Source organism: Panulirus ornatus, chromosome 29 (genome assembly GCF_036320965.1).
Source record: "Panulirus ornatus isolate Po-2019 chromosome 29, ASM3632096v1, whole genome shotgun sequence".
Lineage (NCBI taxonomy): Eukaryota > Metazoa > Arthropoda > Malacostraca > Decapoda > Palinuridae > Panulirus > Panulirus ornatus.
The window spans coordinates 732,236-751,971 of record NC_092252.1 but is presented as its reverse complement, the minus strand read 5'-3'; the positions used below and the strand labels follow the sequence as shown (position 1 = coordinate 751,971).

General features: G+C 40.3%; 1 protein-coding gene across 8 annotated transcripts in view; it reads right to left on the bottom strand.

The window, feature by feature from the left end:
• LOC139757993 (armadillo repeat-containing protein 2) overlaps positions 1-19,736 on the bottom strand; it is a 128,211-nt gene that overhangs the window by 76,057 nt on the left and 32,418 nt on the right. For 5 of the 8 annotated variants that reach the window (XM_071678935.1, XM_071678939.1, XM_071678942.1 and 2 more), the window contains 5 exons: positions 18,166-18,261; positions 15,572-15,793; positions 13,899-14,076; positions 5,731-5,859; positions 412-590 (listed from right to left, as the gene is read on the bottom strand). In XM_071678935.1, coding sequence (XP_071535036.1) covers positions 412-590; positions 5,731-5,859; positions 13,899-14,076; positions 15,572-15,793; positions 18,166-18,261 — 804 coding nt within the window. The remainder of the gene's footprint in view (positions 1-411; positions 591-5,730; positions 5,860-13,898; positions 14,077-15,571; positions 15,794-18,165; positions 18,262-19,736) is intronic. The other 3 variants (XM_071678937.1, XM_071678943.1, XM_071678940.1) reach the window with 2 other exon arrangements.

Here is a 19,736-nt window from a genome sequence, read left to right as displayed (position 1 = left end):
GACCATTTACAACCAAAGGTGGCCCTACATGACTCAGGACGATCCTATAACAATTCTTGGCAATCCTATATGACTCATTATGATCCTATACAATCTATACGAACCCTAACTCTAACTCATTACGACCCTACACAACCCATGGTGACCATACACGACTCATTAAAACCGTGACCCTACATGACCCCTACATAAACGGTTACCCTACATAATTCATAATTATCCTACACTATGTCTCAAGACCACACGAAACTATGATGATCCTACAAACACACTTAAGAACCTTCATGATTTTGTGGTGACACTTGGGAATGCATGAAGATGTCATACAACCTGTGGTGGCCTCCTAATGAAGGTATAAGTGTTGCAACATTTCCATATTATTGATGATGTTACAAAGCCTCAGGAACCCACCGCCAACATGACTTTAGCGATGTTTGCCAGTAGCGGTCCATGCTCTCGGTCCACCAGCCGGAATACAGCACGGAGCACCTGGGATCTATACCGGAAGTGTCGGCCCAGCAGACCCCCAGCCTCCAGGCAGCTATACAGCTTGGCCAACAGCTCCCCCAGCACGTCCTCCCCAACGCCTGCTGGGGACCGAAGCAATGTTAATGTGATGCGCACTTGACTAGCAGCTCCCTAGCACACGTCTCCCCTCAGTGCTGGAGAGGACAGGAAAGTTATGCAGGTGAGGCAGTGTAACTTGACCACCAGCTCACCAACTATGTCCTCTTACCCCCATGCCTGCCAAAGAGAGTGGCAAGTGTGCAGCAGTGTAAGTGTGAAGCAGAGTGGGTGGAACGTTGGGTGTAGGGCAACACAAGTGTGACACAGCGCGTCAGGTAATGCAAAGACAAGGTTAAGCAAGTGTGAGGCGGAGTAGGTTTAAAGTAATACAAGCACATGATACTGTATGCGACACAGAAATTATGGAGAAGTATCATTGTGAGGAAATGCAAATGTGTTGTGGTGCAAGTGCAATGAAATGACCATATTCGCTAGAGCGGGTGTGAGATGGTGCTGGCGTAAGGCCGTGTATGTCTGAGGCAGGTGTGAGACAGTGCAGATACAGAGCAGTACAAGTAAGAAACTGTGGACAAAGTAAAGTGCTTGTGGTTAAGAATAACTGATAATGTATAAGAGACTTGATGTTTATGGCTTACATTCATGCGAATACTGCATGATTATCATAAACTAGTACTAGGCTTAGGCTGGAATGTGTGTGTGTGTGTGTGTGTGTGTGTACAGACACGGTATATATATATATATATATATATATATATATATATATATATATATATATATATATATATATATATATATATATATATATATATAAATATATGTATATATATATATATATATATATATATATATATATATATATATATATATATATATATATATATTTATATATATATATATATATATATATATATATATATATATATATATTTTTTTTTTTTTTTTTTTTTCATACTATTCGCTATTTCCCGCGATAGCGAGGTAGCGTTAAGAACAGAGGACTGGGCCTTTGAGGGAATATCCTCACCTGGACCTCTTCTCTGTTCCTTCTTTTGGAAAAAAAAAAAAAAAAAAAAAACCGAGAGGGGAGGATTTCCAGCCCCCCGCTCCCTTCCCTTTTAGTCGCCTTCTACGACACGCAGGGAATACGTGGGAAGTATTCTTTCTCCCCTATCCCCAGGGAAATATATATATATATATATATATATATATATATATATATATATATATATATATATATATATATATATATATATATATATATATATATATATATACATATATATATATATATATATATATATATATATATATATATATATATATATATATATATATATATATAGACATACATATACATATATATATATATATATATATATATATATATATATATATATATATATATATATATATATATATATATATATATATATATAATCCACGGGATTTTTTTGTGCTTTCTCCGTTTGGTTTGGTTCTCAATCGTGTTTTCATTTCTCTCTTCTTTTACGGGAGTCAATATTTCCTTAAGTCTGCTACGACGAAGAACCTCATAATGAGTCTCCCTCATTCTGGACTTCACTCACGATGGTTGACCTCATTACGGACTTCGTTCACCGAGGGAGTTCTTCACTACCTCATAATGGACTTCGCTTAATAACAACAGCACCTCATCGTGGGACTTGGATTTCACTAAATGACCTCATTAAAGAACCCCTCATTGCCTTGAAGGTAAGCCTCATTAGGGGCTCGACGAAGCAGTGCCTCATGATGGACTCCACGAAGCAGTGCCTCACTATGGACTCCACGAAGCAGTGCCTCATGAACTCCACGAAGCAGTGCCTCATGACGGACTCCACGAAGTAGTGCCCCATGATGGACTCCACGAAGCAGTGCCTCATGATGGACTCCACGAAGCAGTGCCTCATGACGGACTCCACGAAGCAGTGCCCCATGATGGACTCCACGAAGCAGTGCCTCATGACGGACTCCACGAAGTAGTGCCTCATGATGGACTCCACGAAGCAGTGCCTCATGATGGACTCCACGAAGCAGTGCCTCATGATGGACTCCACGAAGCAGTGCCTCATGATGGACTCCACGAAGCAGTGCCTCATGATGGACTCCACGAAGCAGTGCCTCATGATGGACTCCATATATATATATATATATATATATATATATATATATATATATATATATATATATATATATATATATATATATATATATATGATCTAAGAGCTGGGCAACATGACTCAAAACTCTCTCTCCATAAAACACACACACACGCACACACATCCCAGTCTAAGTTTAGGTCTTAATGTATCAATGCATATATTGCACATAATACCTTAAACAAAAGCAATGAAAACAAACAAACCAAATAAATCTATATATAAAGGCAAACTATACAAATAAGCAAACACAAACTACAAACAACAAATTCAAGCGAAAAAATAAAGAAAAACCAAACAAACAGATATGCAGTGGAATGGGAAGGATAAATTGAAAATGACTGAACTTGTTAGGAAAGACGTAAGTAGTCTATTGATCCATATAAAGCATAAAGCACGGGAACCTTATTAGTTTCCCATGTGAGCTTTCTAACACTTGCAATGTTTGCAATGTTAAAAAAAAATCTCTGGGAAAAGGGTGTATTGTCAAGGGAGTGGAGGACAGCAAATGACGTGCCTGTGTTTAAGAAAGGAGGCATAGAAGTTGCTCTCGACTACAACCAGTAGCAATCATAAGTGTGTTTGTAAAGAAATTAGAAAAGATAATCAGAAAGCAAATGGATGACCAGTTGTTAAGGAGAAAGAACGGAAGAAGGAACATGGCTTCAGAGAAAGGTATGCATGACAAACCTTACTGATTTATAAGAAAGAGAAAGCTTTCTGTTAGACAAGACGTGGATGGGTGGACTGTGTTTATGAATTGCCTGAAGGCATTATACACTTTCCCACACAGGAATTTGGTAAAGAGGTTGAATTTTGAGCCAGTCTTATGAGAAAGACTCCTTCAATGGATCTCAGAAGCAAAGAAATGACATGTTAAAAGAACGTATCCTAAAGTGGGCTGGGATTACATGTGGCGTGCTGGAAGGCTCTGTCTTGAGGCTGTTGTTATTCTGGTCTATATTAATGACATGCCGTGAACAATTGTATAACTGAATATGCTTACGGTCTTGGTGAAGTTATGACAAAATTAAGAAATTACTAGGATTGTTTCACCTTGCAAAATCACTTGGGCAAGCTCCAGCGTCGGTTACAATTATCATTCATGGAATGAGGTTCAAGCCCAGTAAAGTAAATAAAGGAGGAGCACAATAAAAGAAAGTTGTGGTTATAATCTGGTAGGGAAACAAACTACTGGAATCTGTGTGAAAAAGAGACTCTAGGGTAAATCATAGTAACAACAAGAAATGATAATTATGATGGCAAATCACCTTCTGGTTAACATCAGAATAGCATTTAAGTAAATAGAAAAGGAAAAGCTCAATAAACTACTTACAAACAACTTACCTCATACCTGGATTAGAATATGCATATCAAGTTTGGTCACAACACTTACAAGAAACAAAGATATATTAAGAAGGTGCAAAGGAAGGGAGCAAAGATGGTATCTGAAATGAGAAAGATGAGTTACTGAGTGAGGTTACAGGCTATAAATTTGCATGCAGTGGAACAAAGAAAAATAAGGGGACATGATTATCACCTTAAAGTTTCTAAATCAGTATCACACTGTAGACAGCGGACAATCATTTGACATGTAAAGAGCAACCCCAGGTCCTAGCAATGAACTAAACAAAAAAAAACTTGTTTGAAAAGATGTAAATAGATACTTTTATAGTATCAAAATTGTGGAGGCATGGAGTATGTTAAGTGATGAAGCTAAGATTGTAAAAAGGATACACTAGTTTAAAGAATAGTAAGATGGCAATAAAAGTTCAAGATATATGTCGCTACAAGAGTAATACTTGAATTAGGTCATTATAAGTACGTTACGACTCTCACAATATCAGTAACGTGCCGCAATGTCTCTGTTTTGGGCCGCTGTTATTCATGGCTTGGATATGAAAATGTTTGATATCTTACTTACACCTTATATTAGACGTAAACTGAATATACATTTTAAGTTTGGTAACCAAACAAAGAAACAAAGATTTAGTGCAGAAGGTCCAAAGGATGCCAACCAAGATAATACCTGATACAAGGAAGCAGAGTTTCACAGAGAGGTTTGAGGCGGGACATAGGCCCACCATGAGAGAGGAAAAAAAAAAAAAGAAAATAGAGAATATTACAAACTTTAAAGTTCTAAGTGAAAGTGACAATAATGACAGTGAACAGTTCTTTGATAAATGCGATGACAAACGGTAGCAAGAAATTATTGCTACGGAAGTTGTGGATGTAAAAAATATACCAAGATGTGAAACTGGACAACATGAGCATTACTAAGGCACCAATACAACATGAACATTACTAAGACACCAAAACATGAACATTACTAACACATCAACATGAACACTACTAACACATCACGACAACATGAGCACTACCAAGTTAACAAGACAACATGAACATTACTAACACACCAAGACAACATGAGCATTACCAAGTTAACAAGACAACATGAACATTACTAAGACACCGAGACAACATGAACATTACTAAGACACCAAGACAATATCAACAAAGAACAGTTTTTCAAAGTTAGAAGAGGATCCAAAACATGAAGGTACAGCTGGAAGGAAGTGTGTTGTGTTGTAAGAAATCATTTCTTCAGCAACAGTTCTGTACACCTGGAATAAGCTAACGACAGGGGCATTATATTAGCTAAGTAACACTGGAAAATTCCAAACACGCCTGTGATATAAGAATGCAAGGATGAGAGGCAGGAGTCCCAGGAGTGCAGAGCTCCCTGCACGTTTGAACAAATAAGCAATAATCACACACACACACACACACCTTGCTAAATCGCTCCAACCATCTCTGTGACTTATATGACAATCCAGGAAAAAGCTACAACACCGTTCTCGCAATTTTCACCCTCTGCCACCCGAGATACCTCAGCTACGAGTTGCATTTCGGCCTCACAACCGTATGGAACCCACGAGTTAACACAGATCGGTATAAGACCATTCCCATCCCAATCACATTCCCACTCGCTCTCCATCCAGCACCGTCCCGGACGATCTCTCACCACAACCAACTGCCCGGTTGATCTCGTCCAGGATTGGGGCGATCTTCTCTTCATAGTAGACAGTCTGATCCACTGCGGCCTCACGCGGGACATTGACTTCTGACGATCTTGATGCAATCTCTGCAGTCTCTGAAATATATATTCTCATCAATATCATATTCTCATCAATATCATATTCTCATCAATCTCATGTTCTCATCAATATCATATGGGTCTATATTTAACTAACGTGATATATGTATTAAACAGGCTTGACCAGATTAAGCTGACATGGTTATAAGAACTGCACAAGAGCACTGCTTGTATAGGACGAGGTAACACTGGTACTAAGTAAACATACGTAACGTAAACGATCATCTGTTGGCCTCTCTCGAAATGCCTTTCAACATATACCAAAACAAAACCCAAACAAAAAACATCGACAACTCCAGTTTCATTCTGGATCGTCCTCCCTGTTGATGATTCGGCCAGTCATCAACATGGAGGACATGGAGGTGAGACATCTAGTACATGGGCAGTAGCTTCTAGCACCCTTTGCTGGGCTATCATAATCTATCTATCATTACTCCTTTCCTACGTCAATAGCAACAGTAACATGATAATACTCGTGGTCATCTGATTTGAAAAGTAATATGATCAAAAGAATATAGAAAGGATCCACTTCAAAAAAAATAATTTTAAATACTAAGGAAAAAGACTTTGAAAACAGAAATGTGAACAATGAGGTGACAGGAAGAAGATTTAGAACGGTCTCCTTTCTTAGGAATGGGCTGGACTAAGGCATAATTCCAAGGAGAGAAGATCTGAGTTTTTAGAGACATGAAACAGGAGAGCAAGGACCAGAGCTAGCTTAGAAGCACACTTCTTTCGGACACAAGAAGGTTAACAATCTAGTCCATAAGCTTTGCCCATCAGCAGGTGGGAGAGAATTTTAAAGATCCTGCCCAGGGTAAATATGGGGAAGGGCATAAGTTGAGTAAGAGGTCTTGGGTGGGGGCACTTAATCTGAAATCAACCAAAGTGGAGTTGGAGGAAATTAGATTGTCGAAAAGATCAACTTAATTAGAGATGAAGATCGATCAGGTTCGAAAAAGGACAGGTTGGATGATAGATGCTTCTGGTTAGGGGTCATATCTATTTACCAGCTGAAAAGGTAAAATCAACAGTTTCTCTGTATGAGAGCGTGTTTGACCTTGAATAATAGCTTTGCAACAAATCGAAGAGAAATGAGACCTTGAAGAATTTAACAGCATGGCACATTATGTCCCTAATGCAACATGTATCAACAAGCATCAGAACGATGAAACCATGAGTGAGCAGATATCAATGTTCAGCAGAAGGATGATAGGAATGCATCCCTAACACAATGACATCCTCTATACAACTGGCATACCTACTGACACCACCAGCCTGCGAAGCAGCAATGACCCCAAGGAAAGCCGGTGTAAAAGCTGGGCAAGGAAGGCCATCGAGCCTTCCTTAAGTGCCAAAACTGGCATTTAATGAGGGGAATAGAGGTGGAGGCAGACGTGCACAGTTTATGAGGGTACGGAAATACTAAGTTAGAATGCATCAGACAGAATCAGAAGGCTTAAGATTCACGAAGCCAAACAAAGGTGTTCTGTAGTAGTACAGGTTCATACTTATACTGTAAGAAAGTTACGATTTGTCCGCTTAGTGGAAAGGCGAACTGTTAGGGAGCACCAATCAAGCATTAGGATAGCATAATCAGAGATATTTCGTATTTCGAAGAAATCTTCTTTCGAGATTAAATGTATGTGACAAAGAGTAAAATTCTGTGGCACTAAACATTACCAGCGGCATCGTCGAAATGTAAAGGTCCCTCCCTGCCAACACTACTCGTCGGGAACCCTGTAACTTGCTTCACACATCAGCAATTGTTAGTCACATACACTGGAGCCGACACATGACCATAATGTCTTGCTAACGTTGTTGATTATGGACTCGTAAATTGCTATTAAACTGACGATAATTCATTAGTCTATTTACCCATCGAAATAAGCTTTAGATAATGAGTAATCCTTTTCCCCAATGGCAGTATAGTGTTTAGTGAATTCAATGATAGCCGAGGAGCGAGAACTGGAGGACTATTATACTTTCTGTGATATCAAATAACGCAACAGAATGAGGTCTGAAGATCTGGGAAAATGAGATTCATTAATGCACAAGTAACACAATTCTAAAGATTAACGGAATCTATGGAGATCTGGCCTACCACCCTTTAGGACCAATATCTAGAGAAGAAATACATCAACATGAAGTGGTCTGTTCTCAGGAGCTTGACCTCAGGCGTTCATTATATCCAATGATGTCAAAAAAAGGATCGTGGCCTGTCATGAAAACCAGAAAAAGTGTGGGTGAACGTAAAAGCGATTTAAATAACTGAAAAGAAAAATCAAGGGAACCTTTGAACACTTGGACTAACCTCCCATACCAGTCTAGATTTAAAGAAATAAACCACCCGTAATATGGTCTGCCGCTGAGCACCACCTAGGATGACCAGGGGGAGAGGTTTGGCCAGTGGCTCGAACGGTCGCACATTGTCGTGTCTGATTGTTGACCTTTTTCGGGAGCTGGCGATTGCTGTCATGGTTGTCTCGTTTATCTCGACTTTAATAATGGAAATTTAGATAAATCCTCGCAGGTACGAGAGGTACTATAATGTTTTCATTGTTTTTTTGTTTTTTAGTCTATGAAAGTGGTTCACCTACTTTTACGATAAATACATTTTCCCTTTTCTTTATAACTTCAACATCGCATTATCTACTATCGCTGAAAAATTATGAAGCTCCAAATCTCGCCCTGCAACTCAATGTATTTCTACACTACACTATATTACTACTTGAAATAAATTCTACTAAGAACTAAGAGATGCCGATCTTAATCAGACTATTATCTTATACCTGTTATAATCCTTGTTAGAATCACACCTAAACCATTCCGATAAACAATGCAAACACTAGTGATTAACAATGCAAACACTGGTGATAAACAATGCAAACACTAGTGATTAACAATGCAAACACTAGTGATAAACAATGCAAACACTAGTGATAAACAATGCAAACACTAGTGATAAACAATGCAAACACTAGTGATAAACAATGCAAACACAAGTGATAAACAATGCAAACACTAGTGATACACAATGCAAACACTAGTGATAAACAATGCAAACACTAGTGATAAACACTGCAAACACTAGTGATAAACAATGCAAACACTAGTGATAAACACTGCAAACACTAGTGATCAACACTGCAAACACTAGTGATAAACAATGCAAACACTAGTGATAAACAATGCAAACACTAGTGATAAACAATGCAAACACTAGTGATAAACAATGCAAACACTAGTGATACACAATGCAAACACTAGTGATAAACAATGCAAACACTAGTGATAAACACTGCAAACACTAGTGATAAACAATGCAAACACTAGTGATAAACACTGCAAACACTAGTGATAAACACTGCAAACACTAGTGATAAACACTGCAAACACTAGTGATAAACAATGCAAACACTAGTGATAAACAATGCAAACACTAGTGATAAACAATGCAAACACTAGTGATAAACAATGCAAACACTAGTGATAAACAATGCAAACACTAGTGATAAACACTGCAAACACTAGTGATAAACAATGCAAACACTAGTGATAAACAATGCAAACACTAGTGATAAACACTGCAAACACTAGTGATAAACAATGCAAACACTAGTGATAAACAATGCAAACACTAGTGATAAACAATGCAAACACTAGTGATAAACAATGCAAACACTAGTGATAAACAATGCAAACACTAGTGATAAACAATGCAAACACTAGTGATAAACAATGCAAACACTAGTGATAAACAATGCAAACACTAGTGATAAGCTGATCATAAAAAAATCTAGTCACTCTCATTCTGCAACGGCTTTATGCCGGTCACCAGGGTGGCTAAGCTGTGTTGAGGATGACCCACGACAGAAGACAACGATACATATCCGACCTACTGAAGATCAGGAGTGAAAGTGGAGACACGGCAAGACGACATCAGGAAGCTCCAATCACATCCATAACATGAACACAAGTGAGAACTGAGAGCTTGTTGGGAGTTGCCTCACTCCCGCCAGTGACGTCATAGGCCTTGATAGGTGCTTTATAGCAGTTACATCCAGTTGACGGGCATCACCCGGTCACATGTGTTTTATAATGGTCATAGACGGTAACTTGATTAAGGCACCTCATTTCTTAGTGGTAGAATGGGACTCCTTTACTTAAACTCCCAGCAAGTGTTCGCTCAGAGACCCATCCGGATCTGGCCGGAGCTGCAAATGTAACACAAATCACATCCAGGATTTGACTTCCTTAAATAGTGATGATATCATACAGTTAAAGGGAGAATTAGAGCCAGAGGTTTTTGTTTCAAACAAATTTTACCTGGCACATAAGATCTACGAGAACAATTAATCAATAAATGGATAATTTGAATTTTGTTTTAATGATGAAGGCTCCAGTCAGGGACAAAAGTCCACATCAAGGCCGGGCCTTAATTGAAATATAGAGAGAATTATGAAACGGAAAACGAACAGACAAGGGAAAGTATTTACGAATTTTTGAGAAAGTGAAAAACCTGTCTTTTGAAATGTACGGCAAGTCATAGTTATTGGGGACGACAGGAGAAGGTAGAGTTTCAAAGCTTCGACGAGGCAGGTATCAAAAAGGCTCACCATTGACTTACCGACGACCACACAATAATCATGTGACGCAGCAGCTTGCCAAGTGCTGTGTGGTCTGTCTAGCGGTGTGGGCACACAAGCAGCCAGCTATCGGGAGCAAAAACCAAAATAATACGTATAGAGGGAAAGTGAACCACCATTGCGGCGTAGGGGCAAGGGTGTCAAGTTTGGAAGTTAACCTGGGACAGTCTATAAGTCGCACCATTTTCGACTCAATTCTGTCAGGTACGGATACAGAGCTACAACCACCCCAAATGTGAGAGCAGTACTACATACAAGGACGAATCAATCTCTTTTATAAACGGAGCAACTGTTTAAAAAAGAAGTTGCGACATCTAAACGGGACACCCAGTTTCTCTGAGGCAGACTTAGCTATTCCCGTAATGTGGGGTTTCCAAGAAAGAGTATGTTCGTTGAGGGAAGAGGTGGAATTATAGAACCGCCAAAGGAGAGACGTGAGTTATGAGTTTCCGATAGAGAGTTAGGTAAAAATTGAGTCTTAGAGGCATTAAACTTGACAAGATTTTGTGTACCCTACTGAGATCTCCTGTCCAAGTTTGAGTTTATTGGAAGCTGTGTCAAGACGAAATACAGATCGAGTGAGAGAAGAGCGAGCAGAACTGAAGGATGTGGATGAATGCAGTGTGGGTTGGTCAGCGTATGAGTGCACTGGATTATTTGTGGAGAGAAAATCGTTGAAAAAAAAAGGAGAAAAAGTGTAGGGGACAGGAGAGAACCTTGAGGGACACCACTGTTGATGGAGAAAAGGTGGGGCAGGGAGGAAGGTTGATCCATCGACAACCACAGAGATAGATCAGCGGGAGAGGAAGTTAGATATGAAGGAGCAGAGTGAGGGAGGGAAGGTAAAAGAGGGGAGCTTAGAGATGAGAGACCCCGATGCCACACCCAGTCAAAGGCCTTAGCCAAAAGAGGGGAGCTTAGAAATGAGAACCCGATGTCACACCGCCAACAGCCTTAGATATGTCAAGGTTAACTACACACGTCTCCCCAAAAATATTCCAGGGATGATGACCAGACATTAGCGAGATATGAAAGAATATCACCAGTGGATCTCGCCTTACGGAAGCCATACTAGTGATCAAAGATTTTCGGTGTTTAAGGATATGGGAGATGAGGAGGTATTCAAAGACTTTGGAAGTGGTAGATGTCAAAGCAATAGGACGATAGTTATAGGGGTCAAAATGATCATCCTTCTTAGTGATGGGATGTATAAATGCACGCTTCGAAGAGGGATTTTTTTCTTTTAACAGAAACGGAACAGACGAGCAGGCACATGTGCAAGTTCAGAGGCACACTCTTTCAATACATGGGGATGGATGCCATCAGGACCATAAACCTTGCTTGTGTCCAGAGAAAAAAGCACTTCTCGGACAGTCCGAAAAAAAAAATTACGAGAAGAGGCATAGGATTAGTAAGAGGAGCATCAGAGCGTAAAGGAATGTTAGTCATCGAAGGTGGAGTTAGAGAGAAACGGAACTAAAGAGAGTTGCTTTGTCAAAGGGAGAGACAGCTATAGTGCCGTCAGAACGGAAAAGTGAGGGAAAGGTAGAGCGACAGAACTTGTTAGAGATGTCCTTAGCAAAAGACCAGAGAGACCTATCAGTGGATGACGAGGCGAGGTTATCGCACTTCCGTTGAATAAAGGAACGCTTCGCCTCACGGATAACGTGCTTGCAACGATTGCGGGCAGTGGTAAAAGTTGAATGGGAGACAGAGGAAGCAGAGTTTTTTCAAGCCCGATGTGCCTGATCCCTTGTCTGAATGGTCTCAGAATAGGAACGGTTGAACCATGGATTGGATGACGTAGTAGTCTTGTAGGAAGAGGGGATAAATGCTTCCGGTCCCGCAAGAATAACCTTTGTCATGCGTTTGGGGGAGACAGAAGCATCTTCACATAAGAGACAGTAATTTACCCAAGGAAAGTCAGAAAAGAAGTTCCGCAAGCTATTCCAGTCAGCTTTGTTCAGGTGCCAGTATTTACCCTTAGAAGGGGTTGCTGGAGGAGAAGGTGCCGTTAGAATAGATACATTTATGAGAGTGTGATCAGATGAACCAATTCAGGGAAGATTGTGTATTTACAGCTAGATGGACTAAAGGTGATAAACAAATCCAGAATATTAGGAGAATGGTCACAGCGGTCAGGTATATGAGGAGGGTAGGAAATAATTTGCTCTAAATCATTAAGAATGGAGAACATGAGGGTTTCGATCCCCCCACCATCTATGTGGTGGGAATTCAACCATTCCCTGTGGTGAACGTTGAAATCCCCGAAGAAGAGGATCTCGGCTTGCGGGTTAGAGGATGTCACAGTCTCATGGCTGGAGTTTAGATAGTCGAAGGATATAGAATTTGTAGAATGAGGGGAGCAACAGGCGAAACAGAGGACAAGTGTGGAAGTACGGAGCCAAACCTTGAGCCACATAACATCAAAGTTTGGAGACTCGCCGGTCTTGAGGCGTGCACCAGGTGTGTTGATGTTAGAATAAGCACAAACATCACCTCTGAACCGGACTCGTGAGTGGAGGTTATAGTTAGGTATGAACAAGGGATTAGAGAGAATATCATTAGACAACTGTGTCTCAGAGAGAAGTAAGATATTAGGAGAGGTACTAGACAGATGATGCTCATCTGAGGAGAGGTTACTAGAGAGACCACGAATGTTGATATAGTGAGTAGAAAAAGAGGAAGGTTTGTTAACAGAGAGGGAAGGGTCGTGGAAGGGGCCATTATTACTACTGCCAGAGCCCTCCCTCATCAAATATAAGTAAACAATGATGGATTGTGGTTTATGGTAAACATCGTGATGATGCTGGATAACATTAGAGATTTACCAGAATGATTTATCAGATCTCGGTACTGTGAAGGATATAGATATTCCAGGTCAGACAGGCAGACTGGGTACTCCCAACTTTCCCCGATTCATTTTACATTCAACACATGGCAAACAGAAGCAGGTACTTAAGACGTCCACCAGGCAGGGTAAGGCAATAATTAATGAGAGAACTTTAAGATTAGCATCACTGAACACAATTGTTAGTTTACGGAATAAAAGTATCATGTTGCTCCATCTGATGGCTCCCATCATCTTTGATATTCATTACTAAAGGTTTATAGTGGTCTATAAGAATAGTATATATTTACTTCAGTTGGGAGCTTTGATCCAAAATGATCAATGAAATATACGGACCCAATCAAAAGTGGTAATTTCAGCAAATATTTCAAAAACTTACATACATAGTTACCAATTTCCGTTAACAGCTTTGCGATGATATAAGCAGAGTTATGTATATACCAGTTCATTATGAGGTTGTTACAATCATTGCTAGCGTCGTATAATTAAAAGTTTAAGGACTGGGTTCACAGAGGTAATGATTAACAAGAACTTACCAGCAGCTTCAGAAGCCTGGTTTAGCGAACGCGTCTCTACCGCGTGGCGCCAATCCCTGTCCACCCCAGGACGCTTGGAGATGCTCTTCTTCCTCTCTGACTTCTTGGCTCTGGCAGCTATCTTCATCCCCATTTTTGTGGTTGGATGTAGGTCATCTAGCTGACTCACGACCCCCTGCTGAGATTAAAAGACGTCAGAAAAAGTTAAAGCCAGATAAATATGGAAATGGTTGGGAAAACGTCAGAGATCAAGTTGTTAATTCAACAAAATAAGGAAAATAAGCCAGATTAAAAGGGAAGGAGTGAGGAAGAAGACGTCTTGAAATATGTTGAGGAAAGTCAGAATTATGCAGAGCAAAGTTAGGGAAATGCGCAATTTCATAAAAGGTAAGATGCGACGGGTTGCAGAAAGAAATCGGATTTGTAAAACAAAAACAAAAGATAATCAAGGATGTTTAGCATGCATAAGGTTAATGGAAAATGTTCATTATAAAACATCTAAAGGACAAAGTTACAAATCAAGTAATGGGGTTATGAGACCAAGTCTAAGAGGTCAGGATAAGTCACGAGATGACGAAGTACGTTCAAAGAATTAACGGAAAAATAATCTCAAAGGACGTCAGAGTAGGTTTGTAAGGGAAGCCAGAGTTGGGTAGTTGGAAAGTATTTCAGGAAATGATGAGGAAAGAATCGGGTGTATTCTTTACATTTCTAAAGAAAAACTACGACAATTACCAACTACAATTAAAGACAAACAACTATACATATCTCTGATGTCTATGGTAAAAATTAATGTTTTGGGATAAAATTACACGTTGGAAGACTCCTAGTGTTATGTAACCATACCTAAAGATCAATGTCTATGATAACCAATTATTGCTCTTGTAAAATACGTCGTCCTCTTGGCAATCTTGAGCTACGATTTTCAACACACTGACTCATCTTACTCAACGGCATTGAACCACTGAGCTACAAGGGGGTCATCCAACTCCTGTCATGATAACTTGCTTAACTGTATGCATGACGTCATCGTGCTTTAAAAAGTTACCAGTTGTACTTATGGAGCTTAATTACTGTACAAGAGTAACTGGATCATTGCACAAAATGAACATGATGTGTATATGACGAATTAAATCATTATACACGAATCTGAATCATTGTTCACAGGAATCACTAAAATAAATCTTTCTACATCAGGAACAGATTCATTTTACTTAATACATAAAATCATATTACACAAAGGACCGAATTCTCACATATATGTAATTAGTACTTGAGAATTACTGTACAGAATCAAGTGAATCGATTCATACTAGAAAATAAATCATTTCATGCAAAGAGCCAGATCACCGTAGACAAGGAATGAATCAGTATCAACAAGACTGAGATACTGTATACATAGTGGTAGCAAGTCATCATAAATGGGATCAAGTCATCATACATGAGACCAAGTCATCATACATGGGTCCAAGTAATCATAAATGGGATCAAGTCATCACACATGAGACCAAGTCATCATAGATGGGACCAAGTCATCATGGATGGGGCTAAGTCATCATACAGAGGGATAAGTAATCATAAATTGGGATAAGTCATCACGCATGAAGACAAGTCATCGTACACTGGTATCTCACTGTGAAAGGTTCACGAGAGAGGCGTGTTACCAAGGCTACCTGAAGGTTTGAAGGTCTGGACTCGGAGAAAGATGTGGAATCTATGGAAGGTCTGGAGAGTGGCTGCGTTCCAGGTTGTTTCTGAGGCAACCCCGCTGGCTGGAACTCTCTCTTGAGCGTGAGTGAAGACTCCAGGTCACTCACCTCCAGGTCAGTGTTATTCAACAGCTGCTGGAACAGTGGCGTCGAGGTGATGGACTCAGGCTGGCCTGCCAGGCGCACCTGCAGGTAGCACAGTCAAGCTTCACTTTGGATAACATCAAGCAACGTGTCACGTGTAGTTAGATCTCAACCATTATATGTCTGCCAGTAACACATGGTAACGATGAGACAAACAAGAGTTATAAGGTGTGACGCCAGGGCATACATCTGGATGGCAAAATAATCATGTTGAATGAAACTACTATGTGTGTTTAGTAGTATAGTAGGCTACATGAGAGTACTGTATGTTGTATTAGACAAAAACAATAAGCAAAAACAAAACTGTTTTGTTTGTAGGGTTCAAATACAGTAAGGATAATAATGTGCTACAAGGGTAAATCATAAATAGAATGTAAGAAAGACAATAAGTCAAATCACAGTCTTGCGGAGTTAAGAAAATTTCATGCAAAAAGCGGCTGTTTTAAATTTCTAAATCCATATCAGTGATCAGTTCTTGGAAAGAGAGAGAGAGAGAGAGAGAGAGAGAGAGAGAGAGAGAGAGAGAGAGAGAGAGAGAGAGAGAGAGAGAGAGAGAGAGAGAGAGAGAGAGAGAGAGAGCATCATAAGTTATGATGAGAAACTACGGTGAAATATGTTAAGCAATAATCGAAGAACTTGTCTAGTGTTCGGGTTTTATATAAGTTAAATGAAAATGCTATCAAGTTATCGGTATACAGAAGTTTTCAATGTTGTTTGACAGCAAAATAAGTTGAAGAGATAAGGCTCCGTGAGTGTGGAAGCTACAGCGATCGTGCTTCATGATTCTACAAAACTCCTGGTCCACGTGACCTCCTGCTAAGGACATGTCCCTGCGAAACCACGCTTGTCATGTTCCTCTCAGGTTCATTTTGTCCTTACAATTAACACTTCAAATGACATGGGATTTGAATACCTTATACAACCTGACATCCTTCCAGACTCCAGCTTTTACCTCATACCTCAGAAATGGATAGGCTCATCGTCCTATTTCGAATGGAAGGATAATCCACACCCCAGGGTACAAGATGCAGGTGGTCCGTGGAAGCCAAGCAAAGCTGCTTTGGGATCAGTTAAGACATGTGTCAGCCACATGGAGTAGCCTGAGGCTCTCCAGCCACCGACGGGGCTCCAGCACTATTCACCCTCAGCAGCAGCAACAGTATGTGATTGGTTTTCCACCTCCGACAGGAACCCCGTAAGACCTCTTCATTGCCTTACTCCTTCAGCAACGGTGCTAAGGGAACTAAGTAATATCAGCAGCACCTGTACCACACCCATGGCACCTGGCAACGACTCACCTCTCCAGTAGTAGCACCACGGGACTCCTGCCTCACCTACGTTCCTTGTCCTGCACCATTCGTGGCAGTTTGTCCCTGAGATACACTTCCCTAATGAAATAGTTTTTGCTCTCTTTCTCTTTGATACAGTCTTGTTTTGCTGGCCGATCTGTACGTACTCTCTCAGTCTTTGCCATTACGGAAGTGTATGTTGCTCTGATACATCCAGGTCAGACCTAAATTTTTAGTTTGGTGAAATTAACCATATTCTTAAATAATTTCCTCTTGTCTACGTAATGATTACTGGGTCATTTTCTTATGTTTGCCAACTTATCCAAAGGTGGAGATGTAATTATCATTTATGTGCAACTGTACACTATGGTCTGGTACAAGATTATGTTATCATTTCTGTGCAACTGTACACTATGGTCTGGTACAAGATTATGTTAAAAATTTTCCATCATCATCATCATCACCATCTCGTTCAGTAGTCACTCAGACATCTTTATAATCTGCTCACGTTAAGTCAGTCTATGACAACTCCACCAATCCTGGTGCCGCATCGATCTCTTCGGTGTGTGTGTGTGTGTGTGTGTGTGTGTGTGTGTGTGTGTGTGTGTGTGTGTGTGTGTGGCGGTCAGAACACAAAGTAGGTTTCATCTTGTGAGACGCCTCCAGCCTCATCTTGGTCATCCTGACATTCTCCTGAATTAGATAAAGATTAAATCTATATTGTCATGAACGATGAGAGAATAACCGTGTCTCTACATGATAGTTTACCTGAATGACACCTTAATCTCCCATGCCCCACTAAGAAAAACTACCAACATCATCATATGAAGGTGTCAATGGTTTTCATCATCCATCAATATAGAGATAAAAACAGAAAACAAATACGTTACTGACTATATATCTGTGTGTGCATAGAGACGTGAATGAGCTACAATGTCATTACCTCGTGAGGACTCATCTCTTAAACTCTATTTACATGTGTGTGTTTGTGTGGACAGAAATTGTTAAGTTTCATATCATTGTGTTTGTGTGGGTACACTCATGTGTGTGTGTGTGTGTGTGTGTGTGTGTGTGTGTGTGTGTGTGTGTGTGTGCGTGTGGAGGATAGAGTGCGAGTGGCCATACCTTTTTGATGTCATCAGGTCGGGATTCCGGGCTGGGGCTCGAGTTGTGGGACACAATGATTTCCTCTCCATCCCTACCATCCTCCGTCGCCTCAGCCTTAAAAGAAAAGTCGTTCATTGTTCATCAAGGTCAATGAGAGTCATATTAGATTGTCTAGAGTCAACCAAGGTCAGTGAGAATCAACCAAAGATGTCTAGGGTTAGCCCAGAGCAGTGTGAGTCAAGCAAGAATGTCCAAGGTCAAGCAAAAGCACTAACTATAATCACCATGACAGTTAACAAAGGTAAACTATATTGACAAAATCACTCAGGGTTCATTACACTCATCCAAAGTTGCACCAGGTAACATCACTCCACCTGTAGTTAAGCTAAGAAACTTACTCGGGTGAACCAATGTGACTAACAGTGACTCAAGTTTAACAAAGGCTAACAAATGTTACCAAACGGCAACAAAACCATAACCAACCGTATCAACCCAAAGTCAGCCCAAGCAAACCAGTCAATCCAAGCAAACCAAAGTCAACCAGGGTCATCAAATCAACTCGGATGACCACAGATCAACCAGGGGCAGACAATGTTACATTCAATTAAGATCACGCTAAATCATCCAGTGGTAAACAAGGTTAGTAAAGGGCAACTATAGTGACCCTTCCTCCCCAGGATCCCAATTCAAGATCGAGCGAGTCAACCAAAATTGTCAAAAGGCCATCTAGGATTGACCAAGGTGACCCAGGATTGGGTCTATCAGTAGTGACTTATATCAACATTTTCTTATCATTATCATTATTACAATGACGAGTAGAACGACTTTGTTTTCCTTCCGTGTCAGTTGTCTCAGCAGTCATCACCGTAGACCAGCAGCGGGGTTAGCATCATCTACTGTATTAAGTTTGAAGTATGACATACTTATACTTTACAAGATATGTACGATATCGTGAGTTTTCGTCGAAACATTTTTAGAATAAAATGATGAAAAAGCACTGTCAGTAAAAGTTGAATAAGACATAAGATTTGAAAGAAAAATCTCATTCAAAGATGCAAGAAATGAGAGAGAGAGAGAGAGAGAGAGAGAGAGAGAGAGAGAGAGAGAGAGAGAGAGAGAGAGAGAGAGAGAGAGAGAGAGAGAGAGAGAGAGAGAGAGAGAGAGAGAGAGAGAGAGAGAGAGAGAGAGAGAGAGAGAGAGAGAGAGAGAGAGAGAGAGAGAGAGAGAGAGAGAGAGAGAGAGAGAGAGAGAGAGAGAGAGAGAGAGAGAGAGAGAGAGAGAGAGAGAGAGAGAGAGAGAGAGAGAGAGAGAGAGAGAGAGAGAGAGAGAGAGAGAGAGAGAGAGAGAGAGAGAGAGAGAGAGAGAGAGAGAGAGAGAGAGAGAGAGAGAGAGAGAGAGAGAGAGAGAGAGAGAGAGAGAGAGAGAGAGAGAGAGAGAGAGAGAGAGAGAGAGAGAGAGAGAGAGAGAGAGAGAGAGAGAGAGAGAGAGAGAGAGAGAGAGAGAGAGAGAGAGAGAGAGAGAGAGAGAGAGAGAGAGAGAGAGAGAGAGAGAGAGAGAGAGAGAGAGAGAGAGAGAGAGAGAGAGAGAGA